At 45.5% G+C, this 16906-nt stretch overlaps 1 protein-coding gene across 6 annotated transcripts in view; it reads right to left on the reverse strand.

Annotated features, from left to right (window-relative positions):
• Positions 1-16906, reverse strand: part of DOCK8 (dedicator of cytokinesis 8) — a 232989-nt gene that overhangs the window by 49226 nt on the left and 166857 nt on the right. For all 6 annotated transcript variants that reach the window (XR_006966110.1, XM_047101620.1, XM_047101599.1 and 3 more), the window contains 4 exons: positions 15515-15664; positions 13536-13649; positions 7985-8140; positions 5482-5621 (listed from right to left, as the gene is read on the reverse strand). Coding sequence is in view for 5 of the 6 variants with exons in the window: in XM_047101620.1 (XP_046957576.1) it covers positions 5482-5621; positions 7985-8140; positions 13536-13649; positions 15515-15664 (560 nt within the window). In the remaining variant the exon portion in view is untranslated. The remainder of the gene's footprint in view (positions 1-5481; positions 5622-7984; positions 8141-13535; positions 13650-15514; positions 15665-16906) is intronic.

Here is a 16906-nt window from a genome sequence, read left to right on the forward strand (position 1 = left end):
ACCAGAACAGCCCTGAGCATTGCGGTGACAATGGGACCAGAACAGCCCTGAGCATTGGGGTGACAATGGGAAAACCAAGCAAAACCGGGTAGACGTGTCTAGAATCGAGGGACAGACTGCCTGCATTCTGGTCCTGGGTCTGCTGCTAGCATCATGTGTCAAAGTCCATCATCTTGTAGTATCAGTATGTGATTCCTCTGTATTGTTGGGTAACATTCCACTGTATGGAGAGATCACATTTTAATTACCCATTCATCAATTGATGGACATGTGGATTATTTCCACTTTTTGGTTATTATGAATTATGGACACTGCTTTGAATATTTGTGTATAAGTTTCCGGGTGAACATAAGTTTACTTCTCTTGGATATGAATGTACTTCACACCTCAGAGTCGAATTACTGGATTTTATGGTAACTCTATGTGTAACCTTTAGAGGAACAACCAAACTGTTTTCAAGGGTGGCTACGCCATTTTACACCCCTACCAATAGTGTCTGAAGGTTCCATTTTCTCTCTGCTAACACGTGTTATTATTTATCTTTTTTATTATGGCCATCCTAGTGGGTATGAAGGTGCTATGGACTGAATGTTTGTGTCCTCCCAGAATTCCTATGTTGAAATCTAATCCCCAGAGCGATGGTCCTAGGAGGCGGGGCCTTTGGGAGATTACGTCATGAGGATGGAGCCCTCATGAGTGAGACTAGTGCCCTTAGAAAAGAGACCCCAGAGAGCTCCCTGGCCCCTTCTACCATGTGAGAATATAGCAAGAAAATGGCCATCTATGAACTAGGAAGTGGGTCCTCACCAGACTCTGAATCTGCCAGCGTCTTGATGTTGGACTTCCTAGCCTCCGGAACTATGAGAAATAAATTTCTGTTGTTTATAAGCCACCTAGGCTACAGTATTTTTGTTATAGTTGACCCAAGCAACTAAGAGAGAAGGGGTCATAATCTGGCTTTGATGTGCACTTCCCTGATGGCCAACGATGTTGAGTATCTTTTCATGTGTTTGTTGGTCATACCTTCTTTGGAGAAATGTCTATTCTGATCCTTGCCCTTTGAAATATTGAGTTATTTGTCCCTCTGTTATGGAGTTGTAAGATTTAAAAATTACATAACAGGTACAAATCCCTTATTAGATCTACATTTTGCAAATATTTTCCTCCCATTCTGTGCATTGCCTTTTCATTTCCTTGATGATGTCCTTTATGTCGCCCAAGTTCTCACTTTAGTGAAGTCTAACTTAGCTATTTTTTTTTTCTTTTGTCGTGCCCACTTCTGGTGGCAGATCTACTTCTGGTGCCTGATCCTATTTCGTGGAGATTATCCATGTGACTTCATCTAAGAGGTTTGCAGCGTCAGCACCCACATTTAGGTCTGATCATTTTGAGTTAACCTCTGCACAGGGTATGACATGGAGGGCCCGACGTCATTCTTTTGCACGTGGATACCCACTGGTCCCAGTGCCGTCTGTCGGAAACATGACTCTTTCCCCCATTGAATTATTTGGGCACCCTTGTCAAAAACCAATCGACTATAAATGCGAAGATGTATTACTGAACTCTTAATTGCACTGATCTATATGTCTATCTTTGTGTCAGAACCACACAGTCTTGACTACTATTGTTTTGTGGTAGGTTTTGAAATCAGGAAATGTGAGGCCTTCAATTGTGTTCTTTTTCTTTTTTAAATTTTTTTTTTCAACGTTTATTTATTTTTTTGGGACAGAGAGAGACAGAGCATGAACGGGGGAGGGGCAGAGAGAGAGGGAGACACAGAATCAGAAACAGGCTCCAGGCTCCGAGCCATCAGCCCAGAGCCTCAATTGTGTTCTTTTTCAAGATTGTTTGGGCTACACTGGGTCCCTTGAATTTCATATGAATTTTTAGGGTCGGCTTGTCAGTATCTGCAAAGAAGCCAGCTGGAATTCTGAGTGGGGTTACACTGTAGATCTTGTAGATCAGTTCGGGGAGTAACACCATCTTAACAACACTGAATCTTCTAATCTATGAATATGTCATGCCTCTCTGCTTTGTTTAGATCTTTTTATTTCTTTCTAAAGTGTCTTAGAGTTTTTGGCATACAGGTCTTGTACTTCTTTTGGTAAAAAATTTAGTCCTAAGGTTTTATTATTTTTTGATGCCATTTTTAATGGAGTTGTTTTCTTAATTTCATTCCACATTGTTCATCACAAGTATATGGAAATATAATTGATTTTTGTATATTGATTTTGTACCTTGCAACCTTGCTGAACACATTTATTATGTTTAATAGGTTTTTAATGGCTTCCATAGGATTTTCTTTTTTTTTTTTTTTTTAAGTTTATTATTATTTTGACAGAGAAGGGGAGAGAGAGAGGGAGGGATGGAGAGAGAGGGAGAGAGAGAACCCCAAGCAAGCTCCATGCTGTCAGTGCAAGCTGGGCAAGGGCAGAGAGAGAATCCCAAGCAGGGTCCATGCTCCATGTGGGGCCTGACGCGGGGCTCAACACTGGGCTCAATCTCACGTACCACGAGATCATGACCTGACCCGAAACCAAGAGTTGGACACTTAACCAACTGAGTCACCCAAGTGTCTCGTAGGATTTTCTATAAACAAATCATGGTATCTGTGGACAAAGATAGTTTTACTTCTTCCTTCCCAATATGGGCGCCTTTATTTCACTGTCTTGCCTAATTGCCCCAGGCAGGGCTTTCGAAACAACAATGAATAAAATAGAAGTGGCAAGAGTGGTCATTCCTATCTTGTTCCTGGTCTTACAGAGAAAGCAATCAGCCTTTCACTGATAAGTATGATGCTAGCTGTGGGTTTTTCATACATGCCCTTTACCGGGGTTGAGGAAATTCTGTTATATTCCTATATGATTTGTTGATTTTTTTTTTTCAGAAAAAGGTATTGGATTTTATCAAATGCTTTCTCTTCATCTATTGAGATGATTGACTGGGTTTTGACCTTTATTCCATGCATACAGTATATTATATCAATTGATTTTCAGATGTTAAACCAATCTTGTGTTCCCAGGGTAAAATCATACTTAGCTACCGTGTATAATCCTTTTTATACATTGTTGAATTCAGGTTTTCAGTGTTTTGTTGAGGATAATCATATCTACAGTCATATCAGTCTTTTGTTTGCTTTTGGTATCAGGGTAATGCTGGCCTCATAGAATGAGTTGGAAAGTGTTCTCTCTCCTGAAGAGCATGTGAAGGACCTAGCACAGAGATGCTAGATAATTTCCACATGCTTGAGGAACATTGTGGATTGAATGATGTGTAGATATTTGTGGGCACCCCCAGGTAAAGGGGGTTCTAGGGAGACCCCTTAGAAACTGGAGCCGTGGCCCCTTTCAGAAGCCCAGATACTGAGATGTATCTGGGACCCTTACCCTTGAGATGGGCAGCTTGTTGGTGAGTCTGTTAATTGTCTTGGCAGCAAAAGGCAGTACTAATCAAGAGGAAGTATTGTTAGACCATGAGATTTTTCTGAGGTTTCAGCCCACGTGGCAAAGTCACTAATAAGTATGTGACAGTATTTCTAAGGACTTTCCAGGGGAGCAACTGACAACCCAGAAATCAGGGATTATTTGTTGCTAAAGGAGAAACACTCTTAATTAGCTACCTTCTGGGGGGTAGAAAAGGTACCGTGAGTGTGTGTGTGTGTGTGTGTTTGAAGAATGTTCCTGTTTGACTGAACATAATTACAAGATGACCTCTGAACATACTCTACTCTTTTGCTAGTAAAATAACGGCCACAATTTTATAAAGAATCAAAATAGATGTCAGGGCCGTTTCCCTAGACATCTCACTGGAAGGGACATGGAAAACAGAAACTACTAAAGACTCCTTTCAGAAATCACTCCTATTAAAGGACAATTAGACGTAGATCATGTAGATCAATCCTATTAAAGGGCAATTAAGAAAAATGTGTGTGTGTGTGTGTGTGTGTGTGTGTGTGTGTGTGTGTGTGTGTATCTGCAAACTAAGGTGATTTTCTCTGTGTTCAAACCTCATTCTCAGCACCTTATAGGTCAGGGCACTTTGTGTTGCTTTGAAAATTTATGTTAATTATAGGGTAGAAAGTTCTACCGGGAAAAGAGAGAGGAGTTTATTTAGGTTGGGCGAAGAAGATGAGATTGAAGCTCTCGAAGGAGGCGCTCAGGACCTGAATTCCTGAAAAGAGACAGGATTTAGAGTGAAGACCATTCAGTTTCCCACACTGGCCTCCTGGGAGGCAGGGACAGACATTCACTTGGGTAATATCGTTATGGACAAAGCACTTAGGATATGTTTGTGATTTTGCAGTTGCGCAAGCTTGAAGGTGCTTCCTTCAAGTCACTGTTTCCTTCCTTAAATCACAAGCACTTAGAGAGAACTTGAAAACTGCCCATTAGACAAAAATCCGTAACATCTAGCAATGCTGCCACTAATCAGCAGACTGTATTCCAGAAACTCCTTTAGCATAGGAAGGAAGAAGGGAGGAGAAGTAGGAAGGGGTTTTCCAGAGAGGGTGATGGTGTGCTATGGGAGGGTGGGCCCTGGGAGAGCACTCAGGAAACCAGGGCTCTAGATTTGGTTTTGTAATGTAACTTTGGGCAAGTTCCTTCAATTCTTCGCACCTAACCTGAACATCGAAAGAGCTGAGCCCAAATTATTTTCCAGTCCTAACGATCTGAGTCCCTGAATGGTGAGATTTACGGAGCCGGGGAGTTTTGGCTGTTTGGGGCACTGGTGTATCTCTGATCGACTCTACACACCCCAGGGTAGGCATTTGCTAACTACTGAATGGGATGCATAATATTTTGGAAGGCATTGTCTCCTTTTGTGCCATCGGGCGGACGGTGGTTTTCTAATCCTATAGCTTATGGAGCACAGGGAGAGAAGGAAAGGAGAAGGGGTGGTCTGTCTCCAGCCCTGTCCATAGACTTTTAAGACTAGATACTCCGACACGCCCCTGGGTGATCAGGCTTCTAAGAGGTGAAAAGATTTACAAGCCCTGGACCTGAGGCATCTCTTCCCTTGTGGGCAGGCCTCCCTGCAAGAAACTTAATCTGGACACTGGGTAACTGCCTTCCCATCAGCGGCCACTTCTTCAATGTCAACATCAAGCAAGCAGCATCTTGCTGCTGCCTCCGTGTGTACTCAGATCACCCGGGGCACGTCTCATAAATGTCTTTGTTCCTGAGGAGTTCACTAATCAGAGCATCCCCGGGAAGCCTGCTGTATTAGAATTGGGAAATTCTTCTCAATGAATCAGTGGCTGAAAAAAAGCCGTTTTGTGGCTTCTCTCTGTCCCTCAGGGCTTTCCACTTTTCCTATCCAGCACCATTTTCTCAACACGTGAATGTTTCTACTCTTCAGAACGGGTGAATGGTAGAGTTTTTCCGCCAAGTCGGAGAGGTTGGACGGCAAACTTGAGTAAGGAGGGGTTTTTTGTGTGTGGGTTTTTGGCTTCGTATTCCAATCGAAATGTCAGAAACATACCCTTCCCCCTCAGCATCGAGGGCGGCAGCCAGTTCAGTAAAGAGAAGTCCGGTGAGGAAATGCTGCTGGCGGTACTCGGGAGTCAGATCAAACATGCTGGCAATCTTCTGGTCCTGGAAACTGGAGCAGGAGCTTGAGTTCTGCACAAATGCAAGGAGCGGTTCTTTGAGTCACAAGAATGGTCTGGGGCCTCTGGGTGGCTCAGTCGGTTAAGCGCCTGACTCTCGATTTGGGCTCAGGTCATGATCTCAAGGTTCGTGAGTTCGAGCCCCGCGTCGGGCTCTGTGCTACCAGTGCAGAGCCTGCTTGGGAATCCCTGTCTCTCTCCCTCCCCTCCTCTCCCCTTCTCCCCCACCTCTCTCTCTGCCCCCCCCCACTCACGTGCACACCGTCTCACGCTCTCGCTCTTTCTCTCTCAACACAAATAAATTAATTAAAAAAAAATAAAAACAGGGGCGCCTGGGTGGCTTGGTCGGTTAAGCGTCCGACTTCAGCTCAGGTCATGATCTCACGGTCCGTGAGTTCGAGCCCTGCGTCGGGCTCTGTGCTGACAGCTCAGAGCTCATAGCCTGGAGCCTGTCTCAGATTCTGTGTCTCCCTCTCTCTCTGCCCCTCCCCTGTTCATGCTCTCTCTCTGTCTCAAAAATAAAAAATAAACATTAAAAAAATTAAAAAAAAATAAATAAAAAATAAAAAAATAAAAACAAACAAATGAACAAAATCGCAACAGCCAGCGTTTACGGAGCCATGCTGCCACGAGTCTTTGCAAGCGTTGTCCAGTGCGTTCCCCGCCTGACGGATGAGGAAACGGAGCTGCCCGTAGAGTGGTCACTTTGCTTTCCCCTCCCACAAACAGGGAGCTGCCAATTGGGAAAGATGAGAATAAAGCAGCCAGGGTCTCTCACGAAACGACCAATACTCCGTTCCCCACCCCAGATCGAAAGTGAAGACTCAAGTCCCAGGACACCACGTGGACAGGGAACCGGCAACGGAACCCAAGGCTGTGGCTTCGAGCAGGCAATTCCGTTGAGACTTACAAGTCCCAGGCAATTCCCGCGCTCTCCCAGGGGAGAGCACTTTCTACTGCACCAAGGGCATCTGACGTGTCCCTGGAAATCCTTTGCTGCCGGTGGGACTGGCCTGGCCACTGGCTGGGCTTACTAATTCCCCGGGGTGGTCAGAAGGGAAACGTGGCAGAAGACCCAGGGCAAAGTTAGCACATGGGGAATCGCTGCTATAAGTCACGTCTCCCCCCGTTCATGATGAGATGGTGACATCGTTAACAAGTGGCTCATAGCACCTGGCATAAATGGCTAAGTTTTCTTTTTTTTTTAATTAGTAAGACCAACCTTCACCTTTGTTGTTGGCATCAAGGAATACCCAACAGAAATAGAACACAATATTGAGAAATCTTGTCTGCTGCTCTGAGCCACTGATTTGTCACCAATAAATGGAATGTGATTGTGAAACGGTATTTCCTTGAAGTTTTTTTCTAGAGGGCACTAGTCCCTTGACAAATCTATGGAGGGGGGAAGAAAGGTTTTTAGTAGTTAAATCACTTTGGGAATCAGTGCTTATTAAATATTTTTCTTCTCCACCCCTTGGGTATTTATAATTTACAGCAACAAGTTACAGACTCGTGGGTAGCCGACCGCAAAACAAACAAACAAAACCAAAACCAAAAACCTGTTAATACAGGGTCTCTAAAACTTAATTGACTCTGGAGCTCTGTATTTGCATAACGCTCCTTAACATCTGGTTGACCCTGGGGCCCACTGAACCTCACCTGTGAGATACTGTTCCACAAAGAAAGATTGGCCATGTCAGTCAAAGCCTTGTCTCTAAATATGACACAGGTGTTATTTATTTATTTAGTTTTGGCTGATAGAGAGTAAGACTCATTAGAAAATACACTCCCTATAAAAAGAATGCTTGATCAGTTTATGACAAGGTCTTCTTAGTGCTTTAAGAACTAAATTATTGGAGTCTGATTCAAGATGGGCTCAATTTGTGCTAAACTCCATTTCGTAAGAGTATCAACAGAAAATTCTAGGATAGCTCAAAGACGTAATACCCATGTCAAAAACCGCTATTTGATCATTATGGAATTAATATAAAGGAATATGCCATTTCATAAATCTTAGGGTTCTGGAGTTTAGGAAAAGGAAAGTGAGCAGAGAAGACGGTCAGCCTCAAGTGGAAAGACAATGCCAGACAAAGGAAGCTATGTGACTTTTCTATGAATTTCTAGATTTCCGTAGCGCGTACGAATTCCTCACTCTTCCTTACCCCAGCAGAGACCCTTGAGCCTAGGAAGGAACCAGTCACACAGCTTGTAAATGATCAGTTACATGGTACAACTTCGGGTACCATACTTGTGTGTCTCCAGATCTAGCAATCCGGTGTGAACAGCTCCATTTTTCTTTTCAGTAACAAGACCAACCTTTATAGGAATAAATGACTAGTTCAACGAAATAGCTTGAGGAATTCTTTCAGGGATTACCTGGGAAGAGATGGAGAGGCAGGGGGACGCTGGCGCAGTATCGGCATTCATAAAGAAGAGGTTCAGATTGAGGTAATGCTCGTGGCTGCACAGGATTCTCAGAAACTCCAGCCTCATGGAAATGAGCATCGGAAGGTTGTTGAGCTTGGCCGACAGCTGGGAGGAAAAACGAAAACAGCAAAGACGGGTTTATGACAAGGTAAATGGAGTTGAGGTTGGCAGAGGCAAAAACCTCCCTTCTCTCCGGATTAAGACAATCAACTTAATAAAAATTCATGGGACTTGGGCGCCTGGGTGGCTCAGTCGGTTAAGCGTCCAGCTTCGGCTCAGGTCACGATCTCGTGGTTCGTGAGTTTGAGCCCTGTGTCGGGCTCTGTGCTGACGGCTCAGAGCCTGGAGCCTGCTTCGGATTCTGTGTCTTCCTCCCTCTCTGCCCCTCCCCTGCTCATGCTCCCCTCTGCCAAAGGTAAATACACATTTAAAAAATTAAAAAAAATTAATGGGACAGTGCAACAGAGGGAAAGTTGTGTATCACAGGGAGGCCCACTGAGTTTTCACGCATACTCTTCCCCTTAATAATCCTAGCCTAGCAGCTGTCCAAAATGTGGATTCTTGACCTGACCCCCACACTTGTCAAATCTACAACACCATGGCAAACCTGTGTTGCAAATAATCTGGATGTACGTCTTCTGTGTAACATAACATCATTCATTTCACAAAAAGGCCACTTTGTCTAAAGAACTAAATGAAAGGAGTTGACCCCATATGGGGCCGCACAAAACCCCTGGAATATGACTGGATGACTCTCATGCCACTACTGTTCTTTTGTAGTTTCTCATTAAAGGCCCCAATGGGGAGTTCTCAGACCCGTTCCCCACATAAAGGCATCCTATTATTGAAGAAAGGATGTAGCCCCTGCAAAAAAAAAGCTGAGGAGTTTGCCCCAAAGTAAGAGAGGAGGAAGTGGAGGACAAAGAAGAAGCTGGGACGTTTCTGAGGAAGTCTTCCCTTAAACAGACAAACCATGAAAAGCACAGCTAATGAGGATCGTCAACAATACTGTCATAACACCGTATGGTGACAGGAGACCGCGCTTGTGGTGAGCACTGCCTAACGTATAGAATTGTTGGATCAATACGTTGTATACCTGAAACTAATATAACACTCCACGTTAATTTTATCTGAACTTAAAAAATTAAGATGAAAACAACACCAACGAGCCATGAAATAAGCAATGAAAAGCTGACACCAGGGACAATACGGAAGAGATCCCTTGCTTCCCTCAGGGAGAGGGACCAGTGAGGACCCAGACTCCATGGGCTGTGACTCAGAGGTAGCTTCTTTGAAGACAAAGTAGGGAAAGGATGGACCTGATAGACCTTGAGCCTCTCCATATGTATCACCATCAACACCCTCGGGCCCCCGCACGGGAAACCAAGCATCTCATCCGTGTGAACGGACATGCCTTCTCTTCTTGCACTTTCAGAGTGGTTTCATAAATGGTATCATTTAAGGAGCAACATATTTTCAACCATTTTAGGAGAAGCCATTGGGCGGTGGGTCATCCATTTTGCCTATAGGATCAATCGGTCTGTAGCTAGACATTTACTGGAAACAAAGGGATACCATTACGGATTACATAAAAAATAAAGCATGACTTTTGTGTGAACAAAAGTTACCAGAACCTATACTCTTTGTCACCGTGTCTTGCTGGCTGACTTTGCACCCGTGGATTCACCAGTAAACTGGGCTGATTAGAACTTGATCTTATGCCCCTCACTGGTCACTCACCAAGAGTTGTTGGGTCAAACTAGTCAGAGCTTGAAAGCATAAGACATTTGTCCTTGAAAGAAGCCCGCAGTATAGGTATCTTAAAAAGCTCCCTTGAGGGGCGCCTGGGTGGCGCAGTCGGTTGAGTGTCCGACTTCAGCCAGGTCACGATCTCGCGGTCCGGGAGTTCGAGCCCCGCATCAGGCTGATGGCTCAGAGCCTGGAGCATGTTTCCGATTCTGTGTCTCCCTCTCTCTCTGCCCCTCCCCCGTTCATGCTCTGTCTCTCTCTGTCCCAAAAATAAATAAACGTTGAAAAAAAAAATTTAAAAAAAAAAATAAAAAGCTCCCTTGAGATTTCATTAAAGACAGAAGTTTCAAAAGTAATTTTGGTGATATTTAGAAAAGAGCAAGGTGCCATTCCAGAAACATCTTCCCCAAAGGTCAGGACCCGCAGTGATAGCCTCAGTGGCACTACCCAAGGATGGGTGTTAAGTTAGTGGCACATTGAAAGTGACATCAAGGGAGTGAAAAACTGGATTTGTCTATCGTTAGTGACTATTAATAAAAGGCTAAGATCATACCCATTGTCACAAGGTCTATAAATGGCAGAAAACGTGATAGGATGTTTGAATCAGGCTATGTAAAATGACAAAACCAGAGGACTTTGGAAGAATAAAAACTTGCCTCAGGTATGAAGTTCATACTGTACCTAGATAGCTGGGGTCAATGGAGTAAATCACCATTGACTGCGTCAGTGACCACTTTAGGCCTGAGGGTCACGTTAATTGTACTAAGCAACACCCACAGATATCACTGGCAAACAGAGCACAGAGCGAAAATGTTAAAGCCTGGATAAATCTAATCCAACTCTGTCTTTTGGCCAATAAGGAAGCCACTCATGTAAAAGTTAAGCTCCCCAGATCGCAGAGGAATTTAATGGCACCACTGGGACAAGAACACCGGCCTACAGATTCTGACTCGAAGGCTCTCTGGCAGCTGAGACAGAGAAGAGGAAGAAAAAGAGGGTAAATGAGAAGCACGCCTTACCTTAAAAGCGAAGGAAAAGACGGAAAAGAGAAAGAGAAGAAAGGAAAGCAAAAGAGAAGATCATAAAGTGTGTTTGCAGGGCGGGCAGACATCTCCTTTGGAGGGCCTCCTTTGCCTTCTGGTAATGAAAGCTGCCCACGTGTCACAGAGATTCTCTCTTTCACCAAACTCGAGTCAGGCTCCTCTGAGCTCTTTTGCAAATAGGCCTGCCCTTGGACATGTCGTAGAGAGCTCGATTTCAGCAAAGATCCTCCTGAGTCAGTTTAGCCAGAGTCTCCCAGCCTCAGTATCTGACCACCTTGATATCTCACTGACTTCCCCAACCCTCATCCCTCACCAGCCCCCCGGCCTGCCTCCACCCAGAATCCCGTCAGGTTGGTCTAGCCAGAATCCCCCTCACTCCTGATATTCCTGCTTATTAATTCCCACCCCCCCCCCACTAATCCCCCTACTCTGCTCCCTGGCTCTAAATTCCCACTTTTCCTTATTGTATTTAGAGTTGAGCCCCATCTCCTGTACTGTAAAATCCCACTGCAATGGTCCCCACACTTATACAGATGGTCCTGAATAAAAGTCTGCCTTAGTGTTTCACAAGAGTCATGAAAAATTCTTTCTTAAACAGCAGCTAACCTCGGGCCTACCATGGTATTCTAGTATCTGCTTTCTATATGTCCAACTTTAAGTTTTGAAAAAGGGATTAGCTTATATTTGCAAGTCATCCAGCGACCTGTTTTGAAAACCAGATTGATTTATATTGGCAATTCCTCTGATGACCCATAACCCTAAACATGGGGGTGGCAGAGAGGAATGGCGTACTCCTTCACCCCTCCGTGCTGGTGGAACCCGGAACGGAAGATCCATGTAGGGTCAGGAGACCGGGCTGCACAAGATGTCGGTGCTCTGAGCATTTTGCGGTTTCCTTAGGATTCTCTTTTTATAGGCGGGTTTCCTTATTAGGAGTTCCTTCAGAAAAGTCATGGTCTGTTTTCGGGAGTTGGGGAAGATCCTTTTATATTGCAAATGAGGAAGTGAGCCCCAGAAAAGGTGAGTGAATTACTCAGAATCATGAAGAGATTAACCACAGAAAGCAAAGCCTGATAGAACAGAGTGATGAGTCCGCTGTAGCCCGGAGTCAGGCAAGACTGGGTTTACCAACCACGGTCTTTCCAACCAACAAGTTATACGACGCAGCTTTCTCATTTGCAAAATGTAGAGGACACCTTGCAAGGATTAAAGATACTAGCTCTATCAGATGCTCAGCACGGTGCCTGGTTCACAGGAAGAAGGCAGCCGTGGTGACGGTGCTGGTACTGGTGGAGGGGGTGGGTGGCGGTGGCGATGGGAGTCACGGGTGGCGACCGTGCTGGTGGGTAGTGGTCACAGTGGCAGTGACAGCGGTCGTGGTGGGTAGAGGAGGAATGCGGAAGGAAAGGAGGAGCCACAACAGCAACCCCTTGCAGGACACCTGCTGGGACAATTTAGGGGGACAGCGAACAAAAGAAGAATCCTCCTTAAACGTCTGAGGAGAGGGCTGTGGTAAGATGCGCCTGGGGCATGAGATATTTGCTTTGCGCTCAGTAAGGTCTGGGCTCTTTGGCAGATTCCATCAGGGTTCTTTAAAGTCCGAATTCCAGGGGCGCCTGGGTGGCGCAGTCGGTTAAGCGTCCGACTTCAGCCAGGTCACGATCTCGCGGTCCGTGAGTTCGAGCCCCGCGTTGGGCTCTGGGCTGATGGCTCAGAGCCTGGAGCCTGTTTCCGATTCTGTGTCTCCCTCTCTCTCTGCCCCTCCCCCATTCATGCTCTGTCTCTCTCTGTCCCAAAAATAAATAAACGTTGAAAAAAAAAATTAAAAAAAAAAAAAAAATAAAGTCCGAATTCCAGGGGCGCCTGGGTGGCACAGTCGGTTAAGCGTCCGACTTCAGCCAGGTCACGATCTCGCGGTCCGTGAGTTCGAGCCCCGCGTCGGGCTCTGGGCTGATGGCTCAGAGCCTGGAGCCTGTTTCCGATTCTGTGTCTCCCTCTCTCTCTGCCCCTCCCCCATTCATGCTCTGTCTCTCTCTGTCCCAAAAATAAATAAACGTTGAAAAAAAAATTAAAAAAAAAAAAAATAAATAAAGTCCGAATTCCAGGGGCGCCTGGGTGGCACAGTCGGTTAAGTGTCCGACTTCAGCCAGGTCACGATCTCGCGGTCCGTGAGTTCGAGCCCCGCGTCGGGCTCTGGGCTGATGGCTCAGAGCCTGGAGCCTGTTTCTGATTCTGTGTCTCCCTCTCTCTCTGCCCCTCCCCCATTCACGCTCTGTCTCTCTCTGTCTCGAAAATAAATAAACATTAAAAAAAAATTAAAAAAAAAATAAAGTCCGAATTCCACAGCCACATTTTAATGAATTACCCTTATATGTGAAAAGAGACCCCATGCTTTGAACTCTAGACCTGGTCTAAGAGCGAATGCCATGGTCACATGATTTCTGTTAAATGTTGCAGCGAAGAAGACCAAAGCACCAACAGCCCTCGAGTCTCACACATGACCTCGTTGGCCCCTTCGGGTCGGCAAACGCTCCAGGAGTCCGTGCGGACCAGCGTGTCTAGTGAAGCCCGGAAGACAAATGACCAGAAAGCCCACAATGCACGGGGGTCAAGCTGTCTAACCTGGCAAGGAGCATACCACGGCAGTGACCACAGCACTGGAGGAGAAGGAGCCAGAAACAACACGGCTAGGTCTGTGGGACGCTCACCTGGTTGCAATAGTGTTTGATGAGGTTAAATACGAAGCCACGATCCATGAGCGACAGCAGGTCGTACAAGAAGAAAGCCAGGCTGATGTTTGTCTTTTCTGCCTGCTCGTTTTCCTTCAAAACAAACCAACACGTGAATCGTTTTGCGGTAAGCCCCGATCGTGACCAACCGAGTGCCCGGTAGGGAGGCTGGCACACACAGGTCCTACCGTGTCCCTGGGGGAGACGCTGACACTGGGCGAAGCTGGTGACCCGGCAAAGTTGTGGCAAATACAAGTTAGCCCTTAACGGGTGCCAGGAGTGTTGGGCTGAATCAAGCAATTCTTTATTCACTGTTAATATTTAGGCACATGTCCCTCGATTCCTTTTTTTTCCTACATGTGTACGTACACAATTGAGCTCAATCTCTATAATAGACAGTGTCGGGCCTTGCATTTTTTTCGTTCAACATTGTACCACGAACCTTTCCCTGCATTTTTGACATTTCTTCAAAACTAGTTTTTAATGGTTGTCTCGTATTTCTCCACGTGGCTCTGCCATAAATTATTTGATTCTTGTAACTCTTGTCTTGGCAAAACGAACTTGAAACATACCCACTATCTTCAGTGAGACAAGTTGTTAATCTATAAGGGTTGTTCAGAAAATCTAACCAGGATAAAGGAATTGGTTTTTACCTCAGGAATGTTTTTTTTTCCTCCAATTAGGCAACATTCCCAGCCCAAGAGAGGTCAGAGTTACACACGGTAGAGTGACCTCTTGCATGAAATGAGACGAGGGCTTTTGTTGTGGTTACTTCTCAGTGCTCATATTTTTGACGTCTTACAGCACTTCAGAGTAACTGGGGATTCACTTTTTCACATTTACGTCCCTTTATTCTCAGAATGAGAAATCAGTGTTCTCTGCCTCTAGTGAAAATGCGATTTGAAAATAGTTTCCTTTGGTTATGATGTGCACTTTGCAAACTCAGGCCAAGCTGAGCAGACACTGGGATGGACAGAAACCTGACACAGAGGCGTTTCCACGGTATCTTTGAGTGGTAAGTTCTCCGGCTCCAGCCGTCCCGCACAGGGGCCACTCCTGGGCAGTTGACGTAACTGTCTGACTATCCTGGGCTTGGAATCATCGGTCCTGGCCTCGCTGCTAGCTGTGTGGCTTTTGGAAAATCTTTCAGTCTCACTGAGGCTCCTCGTCCGTGTCTGACAACACGGAGACTCCACTGCTGGGCTCAGAAAGTCTGCCGCAAGAAATAACCGAACGGAAATCTTCTCCTGAGCACTTCCTACTATATAAATCCTACTATATAAACGATAAAGGTATTAATGATGACCACTGCTGCCTCAAATTTTAGAGCTGCCTTCTAAAATTGTTCTACTTCCGGGGGCACCTGGGTGGCCTAGTTGGTTGAGCGTCCGACTTCGGCTCAGGTCATGGTCTTGCAGTTCGTGGGTTCGAGCCCCGCGTTGGGCTCTATGCTAATGAACAGCTCAGAGCCTGGAGCCTGCCTCAGATTGTGTATCTCTCTCTCTCTATCCCCCCCCGACCCCACACTCATATTTTGCCTCTCTCTGTCTCTCAAAAATAAACAAATGTTAAAAAAAAAAACTTTAAAATTGTTCTACTTCATTTTATTTATTTTTAAACTTTCTATTTTGGACTAATTCCAAATACAAAGAACTGCTATATGCTCTTTAACTGATTTATCAATACTTCACATTCTGCTATTCTTTGAGAGTAGGCTATAAAAATCATGCCCATTACGCCATAATACTTCAAGAGGTATTTTCTAAGAACTAGAATATTCTGCCCATATCTATTCCCCCCAGTACCACTCCAGGGTCCCATCCAGTATAACTATACTGAGTTGTCATACTTAGTCACATTTAAATTACTGTCTTAAGAGGACGCTTTTCCCTGCTAATGAAAACATAAGATGCTCAAGGTAAAAGATTGAGAGAATAAAGAATAAAAGGCCCAGTTACCTTCTGAGGTTTCACTAGAAGGGCTGCAGTCTCCGAGGTGACCACATTCACAATAGTCGTTATGTCATCTTTGAAACGGTCGGAAAAGCGAGTCCTCCGAAAATTGTCGCGTTTGTCCATGTTATGCACATACTGGGCCATGCTTTTCACCTGCAGAGGGGGTAGGGGAAATGTCAACACAGAAACAGGTGACCTGCTTCTACGCTGTGGAAAAGGGGGAAGGACTCGAAGGGAGGCTCCTTAACGGCGGACTTTCCAACTCTTGATCTGTACTGGTGGTTGCCCAAGCAGACTCTGGACAAAAAATGCTCCTGGTGCACAGAAGGTTACCATGGTGGCAGGAGGTGGGAAGGATGTCCTCTTCTTGACCCCAAGTCAAGGGGCTTCCTTCTCGCAGCTCACCAAGCCAGGGAACTTCATTCTTTAGCTGCAATGCTAGAAGACTCCCCTGCTCTCAACTGCCTACGGGAAGGCAGACACAGATTGGGCTCCCGTGGCCACTCGGGATGATGGATCTCAACACATTACACAAGAGGAACTGTGTATGATACTGTCTTTGAGGTGAACTGAAGTCACCTCTGTCCCCAAAACTACAATAAGGAGAAGAAGGAAGAGATGATCCCCTTGGGTTTCAAGTTGAAACCGGGAGTAGAGTTTTCTAGAAACAATTCTATATTATGCTAGGCAGAAACTTAGCCGCTATTTGGAACGGCGCCTCTAAGATAAGTTATGCTTTGAGTTCAATAAGGCTAGCTGGTTTTATATATCTTTTTTAAAAAATACTTAATCGTATACTTAAAAATGCGTATTAGGAATGTGTGTTCTGATAAAAACCTGTGTGTCTGCTGGTGATTGCCTGTATTATGATAGTACAATACCAGCACCACATCCACCACAATTTAAAATGAAGATCATGGGGCCCCTGAGTGGCTCAGTCGGCTGGGCGTCCGACTTCGGCTCAGGTCATGATCTCACCGTTTGTGAGTTCGAGCCCCACATCGGGCTCTGTGCTGACAGCTTGGAGCCTGGAACCTGCTTCGGCTTCTGTGCCTCCCTCTCTCTCTCTGCCCCACCCCTGCTCGTGCTCTGTCTCAAAAGTAAATAAACATTAAAAAACATTTATAAAAAATGACGATCATGATTTGTTTTTTGCACTTCTTCCTAAGGCCCGGAGATTCGTGGGTCAATACAGGCCCCCTTGACACCCCCAGAAGTCGTGTCTGGTCCTCGTTGGAAGTTGCTTAGGGCTGGCGGGGACACTCTGATGGGCAAGGCTGGGAGTTCTTACCCTAGGATGCCTACCCTCGGAGGTCATTTCCGTGAATGTGCCCAGGCTAGTCAGAGTCGTTGCGAAAAAGAAATGGCCCCGGGAGTTAACCGCCCACATCTGCC

Source organism: Lynx rufus, unplaced genomic scaffold, assembly GCF_022079265.1.
Source record: "Lynx rufus isolate CCGP_SWC_20201006 ecotype Redwood Valley unplaced genomic scaffold, mLynRuf1.p SCAF_10, whole genome shotgun sequence".
NCBI classification, from domain to species: Eukaryota; Metazoa; Chordata; class Mammalia; order Carnivora; family Felidae; genus Lynx; species Lynx rufus.